Genomic DNA, 19289 nt, shown 5'->3' on the forward strand with positions numbered 1-19289 from the left:
GAGATTCTATCTTACCCCTGCCACAATGGCTAAGATCATTTGTTCCTTACTGAAGCTGGCATAAACGTTCTTTCTAGGTCACAGCAATGGGGTGTGTGTAGTTGTGAAGGAATGGGCAGGAAGAGAGGCTTTACAGAGGAAAGACAGCAGAAGAATCAAGGATGTCTTCAAGTGTGTATGCTAAAGACATGAAGAATTTTTTAAGAGAAAAATATGCGTAAAAAGAGCTGATTGGGAAGTAGAGAGGGAGGAAGAGAGGGAGGGAACAGAACTTTGTATAGGAAATTGAAAAATATCTTAATAACTGCGTTAATGAGAAAAAAATCACAGTAGGAATTAAGTTTTGTTTTTTTTTTAAAGGTACTTAGCGGTAAAAACATTATTGCCTAATGCTTCCATTAAAAATAGCAGAAAAGACTCTATGTAAAGGGGTGAGACTCTGTTTAAGCATCAGGCAAAGGACAGCAGTCATTCTACCAGAACCAAAGCAGAAATCAACAAAAAGGAAAAATCAGTAGCTGAGGACGCAGACAGGAACATTTAGAAAGAGCAGCACTGGGAGACCTGACCTACGGGGTGTAGACCCATCTGTGCATCTGGGGGTCATTGTCATTGGGTAGCATAACTGAACCAGTGAGGCGGCATAGCAGCAAGCAGGAGGCTATTTCCATGGACCCCGAGTGGCCTTAGACGTTAGAGGCAAACAGCTATTCACTAGCAGATGTTGGAACTTCTAGATGTCTAAATGGGGAAAAAAATGTATTGGGACCTCATACTATGCTCAGAAGTAATAGTAAACTTAAATTCAAAAAGCGGGATTTTAAGAAAATGTAGGAAAATGCATTAAGGACATCGGAAACACTTTTTAAAGCAAAAATGATACGGAACAATGCTTGCAGGAGTTGAAACAGCTCTGTGGGAGCTTAGGAGGTCCACTTGCCCACAGTGCCTCATAGCATAGACCCGCTGTGACTCAGCAGGCACAGGCATGGACACGCTCAGGACAGGCCCCTCTGTGTCTGGGATTTTACCCCCTTTGCATCAGTGAGGCGTAGGCAGGGGGAACATCGCAGCTAGCTTCACATTCTCCTAGTGAAGGTTTCATTGAGTTGTGGCCAAGCCTCACAATTGTGTGTGTGTGTGTGTGTGTGTGTGTGTGTGTTTGTGTTTCAAGACAGGGTTTCTCTGTGTAGCAGTCCTGGGTGTCTTGGAACTCATTTTCTAGACCAGGCTGATCCCGAACTCACAGAGACCTGCCTGCCTCTGCCTCCCAAGTGCTGAGATTGACATTCCAAGGCTATCTTTAAGATGGCAACAATCTACATTCAGAACCCAGTTCCGCAACAGCAAGGTGAGAAGCCGTGCTTGTCCCACAGCAGTCTCCGAGGACTTGTGATTAAGGAGACGGTCTATGGCATCAGGCTGGGCTCAAGTCTCAGCTCCGACCTTTGGAAGCTGTGCAGTCCCAAGGAGTTACTTTAGCTTTCCTGAATCTTGGTATTCCTGCCTCGGAAATGGGAGCAGGACCATAAGAACTGAGTTAATATGTGCACTGTGTTTAGAAGGTGCTGGAACATGATCCATAATGCTAATAGTCTCACCATTAGACCTATGGACTTGGATTTCCTGGGGATGGTAAAATGAGGCAGCAGACGGTTACGCACACATCTGAAAGCAATCCTGTCTAGTGTCCTGGCCTTCTTGCTTTCTTGGGTCAATGGAGCCATGGATGGGAGAGCAGATGTTCTACAGAACCATAGTCCTTCCTGCCGCAAGGACCTCAGAAACACTTAGTAAAGACACGCCCTTTGCCATTCCCAGCTGAGCAGTCCCGGCAGCAGAGTTCTCTGGAACCAGGCCACCCCTAAATGCACACTTCTAAAAACTTTCTTCTTCAAAATCTTGCTTATTCATGTTATCTCCTTGCTCAATAGCTCACAATTGACAGTTGTCTTAAAATCCAAAACCTCCCTTTGCCTTATTGTGGTCATTATCCCCTCACAATGCTAACTGTGACATTAAAAAAACCAAAACACCGAAGCTCTGTTCTTCTCTCAATCTTTTTAAAATCTGACACTTTCTTAAGGTAAGTGGAGGTGTGTCCCTCCTCTGTCCCTGGTGCACATTTGGCCATTGCTGGTTGACTCTCAAATCTTGTTCCTCGTGAATCTGCAGATGGTCACACTGAGTCTAAAGGAAGGGAAGACAGGCATGGGGCTGTCCATATTTCAAGAAAAGCTCCCAGCCACTATCCTTACCTCATCTTTTCATGTCTAATGTCAAGGCAGACAAAGTTGGTAAGCTGAATGGTGTTGAAGGGACCCTGAATGGGGCCCAGAAGTCTTGAGGACTTTACATTTGGGCGAGCAAGACACCTTTAGTGTCTGTGTGTGAAGAACAAGTGTCCTGAAGTATCATTACAGGGCGGAACTCAACCAGTGCAAACCTGAGAGATAAACGGAGTGTTTGCAGAGTGACCAATGGGGAGTTTTCAGTACAAACTAACAGACTTCACTGATACCTGGGATGTGGTTGGGTCTCAGTCCTGATAAGGGAGTTTGCTAAGGTGTGTCAGAGGTACGGATTACATCTTTTCTGACATGACCACTTAGGAAAGAGATTTCCACATCTTAAAGCCCATATAAAGGCCGGACGCTGCACAGGCATCCACACTGCTCCAGCAACTTCTCTTCAGGCAAAATGAAACCCCTCGTGAGTATGCGTTCGTCTTCTCTGTTCTCTTGCTGCTGCTTGTAGCCAACGTGCTTCGGATGTCGAGGGTCTCGGACAAACTCTCTGCACTTCTATGCTGCTGTGATTGAATTAACAGCGTCTGGGGTGGGAATGTTGAATATTTGCGTGTCCGTTGTCTACATTTCTTAGGTTTATTCAAGATGTACAAAGGGGGAAAAAAGGAAATCTGTAGAGATTTTGTTTGGAGGGTGTATTTAATAATAATCCCTTCTCATCACTTTGTGAGGGGTTTAGGCATTTGGGAGCAATCCCATTTGCCAGGAAAGAGAATCGTTACTTTAAAAACATTGTCTGTAATAAGAGTGATAGCAGCTACCCCCAAACCATGCTGAACCCAAGCTTTTCTCATGGGTGATTACCTCTGCTTGTTGTGCCGATAGTGTAGACCAGGTATTGCTGTCCTCGATGTAAACTTGAAGACACTGAGGCAAAGGGGACTGGATTCTCCTGATCTGTAAGCTCGGGACTTAGGGTGTGGGTTCTGTCTCTTGGGCCCTGTGCACAGTAGTAGAGGGGTGAACTTAAGACAGCCGAGTGCTGCTTGTCTAAGTTCTTTATTCAGCTAAAACAAACTCTTTAATGACTTCCTTCTCCCCACATCCCTGTCTGATACCGGATTCTGGTAGTTTTGCCCGGATACAGGATGGAAGCTCTCCCCCAAACTCTGCCTCTTGTTTTCACTCAACTTCTAGAAGAGAAAGCTGCAAGCTAAGTGCCAACCCTAAAGTGACAAAAACAGTCAGCTTAACAGTGTCCTCTCCCAGGGCCTCTTGGTTTTCCAGGAGGAGATTTAAGCCTAAAGTAAAAACTTATAGCAAAGATGTATCAACCTTGATGTGGGTAGGGGGGATCTGGGGACAGAGGACACTTCTTGTGCTTTCTCTAGCCATCCACTAAACTGGCCAGTTGATTCCCTTGTCCAAACTTCTAGTCTAGACCCAATAAATAGGATATAGAGAGGCCACCTGGAACTACAGAGCTGGCCTGAGGTGGAGTGCAAAGAGCCCCATGTAAGTGGCCTGCAGGTGGTCTGCATGGAGATTGTAGTTAGAGTCTCCACTGTGGGGCACCCCAGAAGATAAATATGAGGAAACAGATAGAAAGGAGTGTAGAATGTCCCTACAGGCAGTTATTGGAAGATTCTATCCTTCCACACACCTTCCACCCACCAGTGTCTGAACCTGGCAGTAGAGTTCACTAGCAATCAGAAGAGAGAAGGCAGCAGCTGCTGCTGAGGTTGGGTCAGACTTGGTCAGAGCATCAGAGCTGTGTCTATGTAGGTCCCTGGCCCACTGCTCCTGCCATGTCCATAGAACTACCAAGATTCAGGCTATGGCACCTATAGATACCTTCCTTGGTGTCAGAGATTCAGGCTATGGCAGCAGATAGATACCTTCCTTGGTGTCAGAGGTTAAGTGTGCTCCCTGTGTCCTCCTTCCAAAGCTGTGCTTAGAAACCCACTATGTTCAGGTCACTCGCAGATTCGTGTTAAAGGGTTCATTCCCTCAGTGTCAAGGAGTGCAGGCTTTCCCCTTAGGTCAGAGGACATAACTTATCCACTAATGGAAAGCCAGTGTAACTCACACCAGGTCCCTCTCTTCTCATGAGTTTGCTCATCCACCCAAGATTCTCCACCATCTAGACGATACCATGCTGGGGAGTGGGTAGTCTAAGAGAACCGTGCGTCTAACAGATCGCAGGAGCTCAACAAGTGCCTACTGAGTGGGCAAATGTATTGTCTACTTTTTAAAGTAGAAAAATAGACTGCTGGTTACCTAGGATGGCCCTCGGTCTCCTGCTGATCCTCTCAATGGATGACTCAGAGTTGATGTGTTTTTCCAGGTGGCATTTCTGGTGGTGCTGTCCATCTTTGGAATACAATCGCAGGCAGAGGAGGTGAGTTGGCTTCTTAGAGCTATGGGGTAAGACAAGAACTATGTGAGACCAGGTCATCCCAAGGACCATGGAAGTCCACGCGTCTTCTGTGAGATGGGATCCCAATAACGGAAAGGATGAAGTGGTCTTCATTTGTTTCTACCGGCCACACTTTCACAGTGCAAACCAATGCACGGGCACTCCCATTTCCCTTCCAAAGATATCGCTCCAGCTCTCCCATACATAATATAGTAAACCAGTGAGAGAAGCTTTGTGCTTCTGTCTCTGCACGAGCTTTGCCTCAGCATGAGCTTCATATGGGCTTCCAGTGAACTGTCCACTGAAGTCAGAGGTTTTATCTTGGTGAAAGACCTGCTTTTCAAATGCACACTCTTTGTGGGAAATTTAATTTGGCTTTATTGTCAATTCTAGATTTTTAATATCTTCGTCCCAAGCAAAAATGGAGGCAATATCCAGGAGACAGTGACCATCGACAACCAGCAGAACACGGCCACCATCAACATCCACTCAGGCTCGTGCTCCTCCACCACGATTTTTGACTATAAGCATGTAAGCCGAGAAGGGAGCTTGATGTAGGATTTGTTTTGTAAAGGGCAGGGGTCAGCTCTGTAGTACATATTTAAATTATATTTATTACTTAATTATTCTATCTTTACAAGCCTTTACATTTTTTCACTTCTTCCTTTCCCATTAAATAATTAAAGAAGCAAATAAAACCACTTCTAAGGAAAGAAATACATTTACTCAACAACAATAATATCCCATTGTGGCCCAGACAGGAACAGGAAGAATGCTCAAAGCAATGCCCAGAACTGGAAAGTGCCAGTGGGACGACTAAGTGAGAAGTTCTGGCACAAAACACAGAAAATGGTCAATCTCAAGTGATCAGAAACCCAGAACCATGCACACACTTCAATTACTAATGTAGTACAGACAACATTACACTTTCTAGAAGGCCTTCCCAGTATTGGTTACTGAGTTAAGAATAAGACTTAGAAACCTGCTCTGAAAGCTTATTGTTCTCCATTCATTTACTGATTTGGATTAGTTTGCTAATGTCTTTCTCTAACAATAGACTAATATCTACTATGACTATATCATAGTAGACTCATGTCTATTGTGGGACACCTTACCTGGAGACAGCCAGCCTAGACACCCACACTGGAGTTACTCTCCTCCTCTTCTTTCTCGAAACTCTCGCATGCTTTCTTCCTGGTGGTACTAGGGGTTCCATGCCACCTTTAAAAGCATAGATTCTTCCAAGTCTTCGACAACTACAATTATCTTTACATAGATTTCATGGAAATCCCCAAAGTGGCTTTTAAAAGATCAGCTGTGGAGACTTCGTTTAACCCTCTCCTCCATCATTGACCGCAATGCCTCGGTCTAGTGCCTGGCTTTAGTTACTAAAACTTCTGAGAATTGAAAACTAGGAACTAGAATGGGTTTTGTGTATTTGAAGCATCACAGAGAAATTTTCCTTTCAAGGTCAAAATGTCATGACAACCTGTGCTCTTTCCTCATGTCAAACTCCTCACACCTGTGTGTTTCCGAGACAGCTTCCTCGAACCCCCTCCAGCATGTGGATAGAGTCTGAGAAAGAGAAGTGAGGGAGGAAAGGGGATAACAGGAAAGGCATGTGGCATGAGGGTAGACATAGCCTTCCTAGGAGATTTCTAGAACAACGTGACCTACGAGAAAGAACTTCAAGCCAGGCAGAGATGGTGTACATTCAAATTTTCTGGAAGGGAAGTCTCTAGACATTGTGACTACTGTGTACTAAAAATGTACCCTGAAATGAATTGTAAATTTCAATGGATTTGAATTTAAATAGCCACATGTGGAGTCATTATGATATTGAATTGTAGTTAATCAAAATTGAGGAACAGACTAAGTTGACAATGGCATTGACTCATAGTAGATACTCGGTCTTTTCTGCTAAGACTCAATGTCAACCCCACCAAATCTAAATGCCAGAAACTGTGGAGTCAGTAACTCTGCTCTTCCCCTTCAGGGTTACATCGCATCCCGGGTGCTCTCCCGGAGAGCCTGTTACGTCATCAAGATGGACCACAAAGCCATCCCTGCTCTGGACAAACTCCAACGGTTCCTCTACGAGAAGCAGGTAATTTGGGGTTCCTTGAGAACTCTGCTCCTGATCCAGCCCGTGCTTCTGCCCACGTCACTGTCTCATGAGAATGAGACTGTAGACCATGATATATATGTCCATGCATACAATGCTCACCTTTCCAATGTGTCCTCATGTTTGGGAGAGGGAGGCATGGAAGCTCATGGCGGTGCAGTTTTTATCATAGAGCCCAGAGTACATGGACTTTTAAGAACTTAAATGGACTGTCTTTGGAGAGAGGCTGGCAAGCCTCTCTTCTCAGAGGTGAGATCTTAGATCCAGTGTTCAGTTGAAAATGAGTACATTTATGCTATTCAGTGATGGATCAATGACACAGACAAATAATACCAAAGAGTGAGAATCTCCACACAGCACACTGAAGTTAGACACTGAGTTCTGATCCTGTCTACACGGCCCCATCTATCCTCCTTTATCAGCCGATTTACCTTCTTTTGCAAGTTTCATTGCAGTAATACACTGTGGGTAAAAACGAGCTTTTTTCCAGACACAGCAGTCAGAGGAGAAAATGACTTGAGATCCCAGAATGCCCTTTATTCAAAAACTGGACAGAGAAAGCCATTTACAATGTAAAGTACGGTCCACTATGCTTCCCAGTGTCTTCAACACCATTCTTCTCTGTTACATCATCTAGACAATGAATGCTATCGACTCCCCAGAGTATACCTGGGTCAGGTACAACCCTCTGAAGTCTCTGATCACGAAGGTGGACTGGTTCCTGTTTGGGTCGCCTATTCGACAGCTATGCAAGCACATGCCCCTGTATGAGGGTGAGGTGGCTACAAAGCCAAGTGAGTACCATTGAAGCCAAACAAGTTCTGGAGACTTCTGCATGCCACACAGTCCAGGGGGGTGGGGGTGGGGCTGTGTGAATTACGCATAAGTGAGAACATGACTTTGTTCAGTTACTTCAGGAATAACTTAACTTAATAGTTATTTCTATGACGTGCATGGACCGTTAGAGAAAGTAATACAGAAATGGGCAAAGCTCTGCCTCCACGGGACACAGTAGAGTGGGAAAATGATTGAGTGACAAATGGCAAATGGGGTCAGACAGGGTTCCTGGGCATCAAGAGGAGCCCTGGGATCCTCCTTTATCACACATAAGTGTTCCATGTTAAAACAAAACAAAACAAAACAAAACAAAACAAAACAAAACAAAACAAAACAAAACACTTCCAAAGCATCCTTCAAGCAGTATCCTCTAGAGGTGGCAAAGAATGTTGCCAGGATCCGGCATAAAGCATTCCAGGAAAGAGAAGGCAGAGCCCATGAACAGGCAGGGGACAGTAGCCGGGTGTCACAGGGCAACGTGACCATCACTGAGTTTTGCACTGACTGTGGCAAAGTGATCAGAACCAGTGGAAAACAAGACACATTTGTCAGAGTGGTGGGAGGTAAAGAAGGTGTTAGCGTTTGCTGCCCATTTACCCAGAAAGTCAGCACTCATAGTCACTTAGAGAGGCAGCAGGCACTCTGTCAGCACCAAGCCACATGGCATCCACCAGATCAACTCTTCCAGAGCTGGCAGTCTTATGTAAGTTAAATTATTATTATTATCAGTAATAGTAGTAGTAGTAGTGCCAATAAAGTTATGGCTAAAATCTTGGGTGCTATGAAATTATCAGCTCTGTCCCCCACCCCTGCAGTCAAGACCTCTTGCAAATACTGGCTTGCTAGATCGAAACACACTTTTAATGCTATTTCTTTACATTTTTCTCGTTTCCAGAAGAGGTGAGCACTGGAGCCTGTGCAAAGGTTGGACTCCTGGGGATCCTGGGAGTCTCCATCTGTGGAGGAATTCACCTTTAAGATGGTCCATCAACTGGCTTCATCTTTTCAAAGAAATATACCTTTGGTTTCCACTCAGAAGCCAAAATAAATTCTTCCCAACATTCCATCTACTTATGAAATCGAATAATAACACAAAATATGTATCTGTGATGATATATTTATCATTATAGATATTATTATCAAAAATATATCTGTAATGATATATTTACAGATATCCGTGTGTGTTTGTTCCTTTCATGGGCAGGCACAGTGGGAAGCCAAGCAACATTGATCTTAGTGAATAGAAGGACTTCATATAAGATAAATAATGTATGAAAGTGTCCAGATGATGGGGCACGTGCAATCTAACCAGTGGGGTATGAGCCTCTGTCTCTCTGCAGCTCCCTGCAGACCAGCTGAACACCTAAGATCTCAAGGTTTAGACATTAGGGGTGAGCAGGGACAAGGACAGTGGCAATGCCTTTCCTGGGAAGAGGGTGGGGCTTGGTATATTACCTCATTGCCCTAATGAAGAAAGTTCCCTCTTCTGATCAATGAGTTGGCTTTAAGGGCCATTCGGGTGCCTTTTAGGACATGCGTTTTAATTTGCTGAAGCGGCAGACTTGGCCACAGTGAACAATATTCTCTCATGTGTTGACCTGGAGTAACCAGGGAGGAAGGGCCAGTAACACCAACAACAGGATCAGAAAATCTGGGAGTCCAAGTTAACACAGTGTATGGAAAGTGTCCAAGGCTTAAAATTAGCTCATCATGTAGATCAATTCCAAGATCAATTAGCCAGGTCTTCTATAGTCTGGGCAGTGGGATGCAAGTTCAGTTCAAAACAAAGAGATTTAAACAGAAATCTCTCTGTCACTGAGTCTTTCCAGTCCTCACTCTGATCCATGACAGGTGCATCAGAGAAGTGCCTTCTGGGTACTTAGCACTGAGGTATGATAGGCTAAGAGTCTCAAGCTGCTATACTTAAGGATGCTATTTTCTTGGTGAGGAAACAGGACATTTCTGTAAACAGTTGGATGACAGTAGTAATGAGCGTGTTATACACTGCTAAGGGAAGGATAGTGTGTGGTTTAGGTGTTTGCTAGTGACAGAACCCAAATGGGGTTTTGTTACAGTTGAGGGTAAGCTGAGAGTGTTGTGGAGCTAGCTGCAGATGAGGACCGGGCATCCTGGAGCTGGATGCTTGATGGAGCCTGGACTCTTTTTCTGCCTTTCAGCTGGGTCTTTTTGTGGCAGCCTCTTCGTGGCTTTCCTCCCCGAGGAGAGAGGAGCAGCACCATAGCCCACCCCAGGGTCCCCATCTCAGCTTCGTTTCCAGAGAGACAGAGACAACTCTGATTATGAGTTGGTTTTAACTATAAAGTCTCTGGAGACGACCCCAGCTGGCTCCTGTGGCCAGGATGGTCGGCTGGGTGCAGGGAGGGTGTTAGCATCAGAAACCTCCTGGGGTTTGCTCTGATAGGTCTGCTCCCCATTGCTTTAGCCATGCTGGTTCCACTTTGAAAGCAGGGCTACAAGGTCTGCTCTCTCATTTTGCTGTCTCTACATCCCAATCCCTCTGAGGGAGGCTGGGGCCTTGCTACAGTTCCTTGTAGTTAGCCCTGTCTAAGAGCTAAGGGAAGTGTATATCAACCTTTTAATCCAGGGATGCTCAGACCCAAGGTCATGAGCAAAGATGGAGCCTGGACCAGAAGGTCTCAAATGCTGGACAAGGCCACAGGTCATAACAGGCAGGGAAGATCAGCTGTATCTGGAGCCTGCCTGCCAAAGGAGGCAGGGGCGGAGTGCTAAAACCCTGTGTGTTATACACACTCCAGTTGCTCATCCGAGGGGAGAAGATGGTCTGTTCATTCATAGATGCTGGGGTTAGAAGATGGAGACCCCATTACTTCATTACAGAATTACCTGCTAGGATTCTTGACTCAATGAATGAATTCAGCATTATTTTGAATTCATTATAAACATAATGAATGCATTGGTGAGCCAAGACAAAGCTGAGCTCTCTGGTTTCTGATAATGATGAAATAACTTAGGTCAGTCCAGCTTTTCTATCGTTATAGTTATGCATCTGAACAAAATATGAAAAATGACTTCTAAAGGCATGAGGTGTCCCTAGCAGAGAAAACCTGAAGAAGGGGTTACTTGTCTGCAGCTGATAAGAGCTGTGTAATACTGTTCTTCAAAGCAAGCTTTATTGAAAGCCCATGTCTCTTCCCCACTTCCTTCTTTCTGGCTAGCATAACCTCAGGCTATGCAAGCAACAGCTAAGCATTTCTTCTGTGTGGTCCTTCAGTTGTAGGGGGCTAACCATGATCTGCCAAATTAGCTGTGGCGTCACTCCTGTCCCCAGGAGACAAGCTATCATCACTGTCACAGCCAGAGACGGGTCTACCAGCATCCAGCAACGAGAGGACGACCCTGCAATGCATACTATGGGCCCCTCCGTGAAGAAGTTTTGGGCTCAATATGTTTATAATGCCCGGGTGGAGAAAGCTGAGCTAAGTCAGCCCTGTTTCTCCTAAGAAAAACAAGATCATAGCTTCTCTTAAGACAGCAAGGAGCAGACTAAAGAGCTCAGGTGGCCAATAACACGTAAGCAGAAGTCTGCCAAGTGAGGTGTCCAGGAACCATATTCTTTCCAGATAAAGAAAGATAGATTCAGATGACTGGAAATTCTGCTCTTTGCTTTTTTCCTATTCTCCTTCCTACAGTGAGGCTATAACACTGATGTCCGGAGCTGCCTCAGCCATTTTGGAGTCATGGGGTAACACTCTTAGAGAGGCAAGTTTGAGAAAGGAAGGGCTATGACTTACCTTATGCCTCAATACAAATCTTGATCTATTTTTAACGTCTTACACACAACTGAATGAAAAGAGAGCCACCTAGCCCGTAACACCTCAGGAAACAAGTTGCCATTGCTGTCACCCACAACAGCCCTGAGAAACCTGTGCTCCAGTTCCTCAGTTAGGGTATTCAGGCTCTGGGGTCTCAGGCTCGGGTCCCTCCATGGAGCTCAGGAGGCTGTGACATGGACCACTGCAGGGGTCTCTTGTTGAGGACTACAGAAGTCTGTTTGTGAAGTGACCCCACTCTAGAAGGACCTTGAAAACCTCGACCCTAGGGCTTCCAGGAACAGAAGTGGTGGGGAGAGTTAGGTGGTGCCACATGGGTTGGAGGGGTTAGTGATGGGACAAGGCTGTCCCCGGCAGAGGGACAGTTACAGAGTGAATGCTGAATATCTGGATCCTTATTATTTTGTCATGGAGACACCTATCTAAGGGATACAGCTCCTGGCTTAGAGTTCTAGAGGGAGGGTCCATGGTCACTTTGTGGGTCGTTACTGTGTAGCTGGGACAGCACAAGAAAGACACCCCAGGAGCCTCAGTCCCAGTTTTCCGGAGATGAGTGACAGAAGACCTCAGACCTGACCATACAGACTGGGCTCCATTGGTGCTTCATTCATCTGTTGCCAAAAAATTCTCAAGAGATAGCCTAAAAGACTCAGAAATGAGAGGTTCTGGTGGAACAACTCCATGATGCAGGGTGTTCTGGGAAGCACATGGCCAGCAATGCACAGAAGATGAGGGAGGACACAGAGAATGAGGGAGACTGAAGGGGATGAGGGATGATGCAGGGGATGAGGGATGATGCAGGGGATGATGCAGAGGCTGAGGGATGATGCAGGGGATGAGGGATGATGCAGGGGATGATGCAGAGGCTGAGGGATGATGCAGGGGATGATGCAGAGGCTGAGGGATGATGCAGGGGATGAGGGATGATGCAGAGGATGAGGGATGATGCAGGGGATGAGGGATGATGCAGGGGATGATGCAGAGGCTGAGGGATGATGCAGAGGATGAGGGTTGATGCAGAGGCTGAGGGATGATGCAGGGGATGAGGGATGATGCAGAGGCTGAGGGATGATGCAGGGGATGAGGGATGATGCAGAGGATGGGGTAAGGGAATCCATCTGCTGCACCAGTAACACTGGAACTTTATTATTTATTCATACAAGGTAGAAATGCACTTATTCCCCCCAGATCACAAGGTTCCATGGGAAGCCAACATGTGGAGCACAGAGGACTGCAATGAGACACTTCTCACAGGCAGAGGCTAGATGAGGTCTGTCCAGTCTGGCTGACGTAGAGGTTCAGAGCCCAGGGATCTCACCACAAATGGACAGTCCCATGAAGGACAGAAGCTGGAGCTCAGAACATGAGTCTGGGTCCATCGTCAGGGCGGTACCTTCAAGAGGAAGGATCCACACTTTAGAGACAAAGTCAGAGTCAACAGGTACATGGGACACCAGCATTCGATGAACCCTCAGGTCAGCAGAGGCCCACACCGGCCCCTCTCACCAGCCCTTGCTGTAGTCACCTCTTTCTTTTATGGTTCTTTTATTGCGCTTTGTAACCCCTTAGCCCAGTGTGGTCTGGTTCTCTCCGGGACCCTTGTGTCTTGAAGAACTCTGGCTGGGGGTTTACGACCAAGGCACTCGGGAGGCAGAGGCAGGTGGATTTCTGAGTTCCAGGACAGCCTGGTCTACAAAGTGAGTTCCAGGACAGCCTGAGCTATACAGAGAAACCCTGTCTCGAAAAACTAAAAAACAAACAAACAAACAAACAAAAAAAGAGGTGGGGGGGGGCACCGGCTGCGTTGCTGACTGCTTCTGGACTCACAGGCAGATCTTGGAGTTTTAGCCTCTAGCAATTACAATTCCTCCAGTCACTGATTTTCTCCCCGCAGAGTACCGAGGGCTCCAAAGTCAATGGCCTTCCCCTACAGTGGGTGTGGCTAAGCTCGAGTCAGGGCTGGGTGTCCATCAGCCATCAAATCCCAAAGCAGTCTATGGCGGCTCCCCTACTCTCCATCCCCCCTCCCCCCGCCATGAGCCTTGTAAGGAATCCCCTACATCCCAAACACGCGGCTTCTCTTCCACTGGAGAAAAGATGGAATGAGCGATGTCATTGCATTTTGCCAATAGGTCCCGAAACTCCTCCCTTTTCTTTTGATTCATGCATCACCTCCTGTTTCCAGCAGTGAACACACCTTCTTTTTGCTGCCGAGCAAAGTAGGTGGGGACGGCTCTGCACAGGTCTTTGATTGGCACTCCGTATTGGGCCAAGTTTTTGATTCGGCTGGGTAAAACTGTGTAGGTCAGTCCTCGAGTAGGTGGGTAGTGACCGGAAGCCTGTAAGAGGGGGCGTCTCAGATACGGCATATCCAAGAAGGGGTTCACAGGGGAGCTGTGAGGATTCGTGGGGAGATTCAGTACCAATCCAGACTTGCTCTCCGGTGTCTCTAGCTGCAGTGTTTTATTGAGCCTCAGGAGGGCGAACAAGGCTCTGGCAAACTCTGGACCCAGTGGCGTTTTCTATTAGCTTTGGGTGCGTTCTCATTAACCCTGATTAGTTTAAAACATTTATTGCGTTTATATTTCGTCAGTTTAGATGAACAGGACACTTTGAACTTCTCTTTTAAAGATTTGTGTATTTTAGTTTTATGCGTAGGAGTGTTTGAAGTTACAGACTGGTGAGAGTCTCCTTGTGGGGGCTGGGAACCAAACCGGGACCCTCTGCGAGAGGAGCAAGTGCTCTTAACCTCCGAGCATTTCTCCACCCACAACTTTTAAAAATAGCATTGCTTTAACACACTTTTTTCCTAGAGTTAGTACCGCCACCCCCAGTTCTGAATGCTGTCCAAATGTGTTGACATTTAAGCAAAGTTGGAATAGATCCCACAAGTTGCAGAGAATATCCTCCTGGCTTTAACTTATTTAACAGTTCCCAATCTCACTAGAGAGGGTAGGCAAGAACTTCAGCAATCTTGGGCTTAATGGTAATAATGGTGTGTGTGCGGGGGGGGGGGGGGGGGGGCAGGAAAGGCAGGAAGGAAAGAGACAGAGACAGGGTCGTGAAATCATTGCAGTGTTTGCATCCAGCCCCTTGTGTCTTCTAGCATAGTTTGAAGCCATTGGGAATGAGGTCATTACATAGGATATTGATTGATTCAGTTGTGCTTAGCCTTGAATGGGACACCAAAGTCCTTTGAACATGATGTGACTTCATGGCAGGAAGGAGAGACATGGATGAAGCTCCTGTCCATGTCTTAGAGAGTGGCTGTTACGTTGGAAAGCCCCATAGTAGACACCAGTCAGAGACACCTGGACACGCTCACTCACCTGTTTGCCCAGGGCCTGGGTAATATCATCCAAACTTGGGAAGGCTGCTGGGTCCATCTTTGCCAGAACACAGGCCATCTTGCTAAACAGCTTAGCTGCCAGGAGGTCCTTAAAGCAACAGAGCAGAAACGTGTTACCTATCGTCTCAGTACTAATGCACCTGCTCGCCTCAGGGGTGCAATACCCTGCTAGTCTGACCGAAATGCGGAACATCTCAGAAGGGCTGCACTCTGGATGCCAGAGCACAGGTCAGCTTCTGCTCCTGTCTCCTCTGCTCCTCCTGGTGAAGGTTTTATCTCCCAGGTAGGGTAGGATGGTAATACAACAATGTGGATGATCTTAGGGGCCTGCTCTGCTACTCTAAGGCTCTTGAGAGCCTCAGTTTGTTTGTTTATTTTATCAATAAAGCAGGAGGAATAGCCTTTCTTCTGTGGAGTTGTCATGGAAATGAGGTGAGAGCTGAGGTCCTCACTGCCTGGGGGAATGTTGTATAAGCTGCAGAGGGCTCTCTTGAGTACCCAGGGCAGTTGGGAGGCCTCAGTCAAGACTTGGGTTCTAGAGCTAGGTCTGCCTGCATACCTCTTCCTTGTGGTCTGTTATTTGTTCTTCCCTGGCTTGGATCATAGCTGCAGTTTGCTGCTGCCGGGTCTGACAGAGCCCCAGGTACAGCTGCAAGAAACTCAGCCTCTAGATCAGTCGTTTTCAACACACTGGCTCTGACCCTTTGGGGGTCAAATGACCTTTTTCACAGAGGCTGAATATCAGATGTTCACATTATAATTCATAACAGCATGAAAATTACAGTTATGAAGAAACAATGAAATAATTTTATGGTTGCGGGTCACTGCAACATGAGGAACCATATTGAAGCATCACACTAATGGGAAAGTTGAGAACCTGGGCTCTAGCAGTAATTCTGCCTTCCTTGCGCCACCTAGTGGCCTACTGTGGAATGTTTCCCTGAGGAATTTTTTTTTTTTACTTGGCTTCTCATAGCATCCATTAGAGGCAATCTGTAGTCCGGGAGGATTCAGGGAATCTCCTTGGGAAGTTAAGAGTCAGGGAGGTGAAGAGAGAGAAGGCGTTAGGGGAAGATAACCTAGCGGACGCGGGGAGAGTGGAGAGGACACCTTGTGTCTATTCTGAGTCTTCCAGTGTGCTGGAGAGAATGTGACAGAGTGAGGAGGACCTGGGTGGCAAAGGGCTGAGTGGGGAGGCTGGGTGGTGACTTCGTTCCATCCTTTAAAGTCCCACTAGGTAGGAGAGGCAGCTGCTGGAGTTGTTTTGCAGATTTGGCAACCGAGGCACGCTAAACAGAAAAATATTCTCCGCGGTCACAGAAGATTTTATTAAAGAGTTCGGCTAAGTCACAGGGTTACTCTTCCTGGTTATGTGTCATCCTAAGGGGCCTCGTTACTGAAGGAGGTGGTGATTCATAGCCGCATTCCTTTAGAAGTCAACATTAGAAGACAAACCAACTTCTATAGCACACCCCAGTCCCTGAGGAAGACAGTGAAAAGGCTTCCATTTGGAGCAGACCTAAGAGCTCTCTTGTCCTTGTAATAAGTGCGTTTCACATCTTACGTTCTTGTAGTCCATGACTCCATCCCATTCACTCTGAACGCTGTTGTCTCGGATGCTGACCACACCTCTGAGGGCATCGACATGGATGGTCTGGGTCCCCACAGAGCCATCCAGAGGATAACTGTCGCTAGTGTTCTAGAAGGAGCAATCAACAATGAGTAAAGCCAGTGGCCCCAAGTGTCTATCTGCTCATCCTGTGCAGGGTTAAGGGGGAATCCATGAGAAACTACAGGAATAATACCCCTGGGTATTATCTTTGAAATGTTTCTGCTAAAAGACATAGGTAGACTGGACCCTCTCCACCATACTCACCGTCAGCGCCAGAGCTGGAACTAGAAAGACAGTCACAAGAATGGAAGGCGCAATCTGAAATGGAACAAAGGTCACTGTGCTTAGTCCTTGGCCTCTGATGAGCTTAGACTCCAGGGCTGCCTTGCTGGGGTCCACAGCTTTCACCTCCCTCCATCCCTGCAGAGTTCCCAGGTGTGTCAGGACACTATAGCTTACTGTGTTCACACAGGGTGTGCCTGCTGCTCAGGAGGCAAGGTTTTGTCAGTCACTCAAGGACACTCCTATGTGGCTTCTACTGTCAATCACTGGGATAGATTTAGCCAACCTGACAGGGTAGGATCAGCCTGGACCACTATAGCTCAGGCCTCCCACTCTTCCTTTTTGTGCTACCTCTCTACTTCCAGGGCTGGGCACATCCTCTACTCCAGCTCTTGATCCAAACCCCAAATCTCACAGTCAGCCCTATTCCGCCTCTGCCCACCCTCCATCCCCCCTGGAAACTGACACCCTCCAGGCTTCCTTTCCTCTGAATTCTCTTACCTTGCCTAAGAAGAAAGCTACTCACTGTTATTTGCATACTATTTTGGGGGAAATTATGTTAGAATGTACCTAGGCCTTAAAATATTTAAGTTGTTCAGTTCCTCTATGTGGTGTGCTCTGCCCATCAAGGGAGTTTTCTGCAGCAGACATTAATAAAAGAATAGGGGGCTGGGTTAAGCTAGCCATAGTTTCTTGTGTACTTGAGGCTGGCCCAGCTCAAGTGCACCCATCATGACAAGTGGGACTGGCAGGGTCCTCCCTTCTCTTAACATCCATGAAAAGTCGGCATCTGGCTTCAGTAACAAACGGGGCCCCTGAAAGTCAAAGGAAGCGGCTATTCTACAGTGTTATCATCACCACAGTGCAGTGCAGCGCAGCTGCCATAGACACAGAGCTGCAGAGGGTGAAGCTGCTTTAGTGAAAGCTGGATGTGGTCGTGCCTGCCTTGAATGCCAGCACCCAGGAGACTTAGATGGAGGATTTGGAAAGTCTGAGACAAGCCACAGCGAGTCAAAGTAGCCTGGACTACAGAATGAGGCCTTGTCTTAAAAAAGCCAGAGGGACAAAAAGCACTCTATCCCAGCTGGCCCCACATGCATCTAAGCTATTCCCCACTGGCAATTTGTAAATACGGAAAACCACTGCAGACAAGACTCCAGCATATGAGTATCTACCTGGCCTCCAAAGAGTCTTGACTTTTAAGAAATTAGTTATTGATTCCATTAGAGGACACCCTTCCTTCAGATTCTCCAAAACAGAAGTGCCAACAGAAGATTGCACACCCAATCATCGTTTGAAAATTCTGCCTGGGTTGATTTGAACAGTTCCTGGGGCAGGGAGGATCCAGACCTCCTTGGCTGGTCTGACTGGGATATATATATGCTCCACATTCAAAGTTAAAGATGTACTCACAAGGCGTCTCATGTTGTCTCTCTCCAGCGAATGCAACGGCATGCATAATACAATTTTCTATGATCCGTTCATTTCCCAAGTCTAGTTTATATAGACTTCAGCCTCTCAGGTCTCACTATGATAAGGGGCTCAGGGACTGGTTATCTACGATCCAGAAACCATTAGGGGGAAAGCTAGTTATGTAATTACGGTTATCATTTCCTTTTACTAGATCCGAGTGTTTTTCTTTCTCTCAATAGCTCGGCAGGTTCCAAGGCAAACACTGGATAAGAATAGGTCTTTGTGGCTCGTGTACTCCTGACCCCAGAGCCACTGTGTAAGGACTTATAAGCTGCTGATACAAAATCAAGGGGATCACACTTGAACTTCTTGATTTCTGAAAAGTATTCTTTTCCTAACAGTGAGAGCGGGTCGAAGAAACCTCATAAAACCCAAGAGACAAACTGATTTACAAGATTATTGATTGGCAAACAGTCTTGTCCCTTCCTCATCCAAACACAGATCACACAGTTTGCTCTGCACCCTCTGCCTCCACCAACTTCATCTCTATTCATTTCTTCAATGCCCTCTCTGTCTGACGTAGCTCAGGTCCCAGTGAACTCTCTGATGCTTGGTCCCACTAATGTGGATTTTCTGGTTTGCCTCTTCATTTCAGGGTAGTTTTTCTACCAAATCAAACCAAACCAAACCAAACAAAACCTTTGACTTGCTGCAGAACTACTGAGACATGAGGAACTCTGACCCTCACACAGTAGCACCAATTCAAGGGCTTTCACACACTTGTTTTTTCAAGCTCTGATTGGTGGCGCCCCAGACGTCTGGATGAAATTCAATTCCCTAGAGTCAGACATTTCTTTCAAGAGGAGGATTACAGAGATGACCCTGGGCATCAACGTGATCAGAGCAAGGAAGGCAGGCAGGCAGCTCAGCCCTGACTGGGCTCGGTGCAATTTGGCTATGGGAAGAGCAAATAGCTAGGCTTTGGAAACTGCCAGGTCACTCAGGGTTGAGATAACACCATAATCCCATCTGCAGTGTTCCTGATACTTTATAAAAAACAACACACGGCCCACATACTCAGCCACCACTGTGTCAGCAAAACAGATTACAGAAGATTACAAGGAAATATAACTACATGTGTTTATATGTGCCTTATAAATAGAACTTATAGGCCAATACCACAGTCATGAT

The 19289-nt window shown here is 46.5% G+C and overlaps 2 protein-coding genes across 2 annotated transcripts; one reads left to right on the forward strand and one right to left on the reverse strand.

The window, feature by feature from the left end:
- The first annotated feature begins 2669 nt into the window (after positions 1-2669).
- On the forward strand, positions 2670-8799 carry Gkn2 (gastrokine 2). Its single transcript, NM_025467.1, has 6 exons — positions 2670-2712; positions 4597-4650; positions 5062-5199; positions 6665-6775; positions 7431-7587; positions 8526-8799. The coding sequence occupies exons 1-6, from the start codon at positions 2701-2703 to the stop codon at positions 8606-8608; spliced, it is 555 nt and encodes a 184-aa protein (NP_079743.1). The 5' UTR covers positions 2670-2700; the 3' UTR covers positions 8609-8799.
- A 3824-nt stretch (positions 8800-12623) lies between these two features.
- Positions 12624-18240, reverse strand: Gkn3 (gastrokine 3). The gene is made up of 6 exons (NM_026860.1): positions 18099-18240; positions 16668-16721; positions 16356-16490; positions 14772-14879; positions 13640-13781; positions 12624-12835 (listed from the first exon to the last, which is right to left on the reverse strand). Exons 1-6 carry the CDS (start codon positions 18138-18140, stop codon positions 12741-12743), a joined length of 576 nt encoding a protein of 191 aa, NP_081136.1. The 5' UTR covers positions 18141-18240; the 3' UTR covers positions 12624-12740.
- Between the last annotated feature and the right edge of the window lie 1049 nt (positions 18241-19289).

Source organism: Mus musculus, chromosome 6 (assembly GCF_000001635.26).
Source record: "Mus musculus strain C57BL/6J chromosome 6, GRCm38.p6 C57BL/6J".
In the NCBI taxonomy this organism is placed as follows: Eukaryota; Metazoa; Chordata; class Mammalia; order Rodentia; family Muridae; genus Mus; species Mus musculus.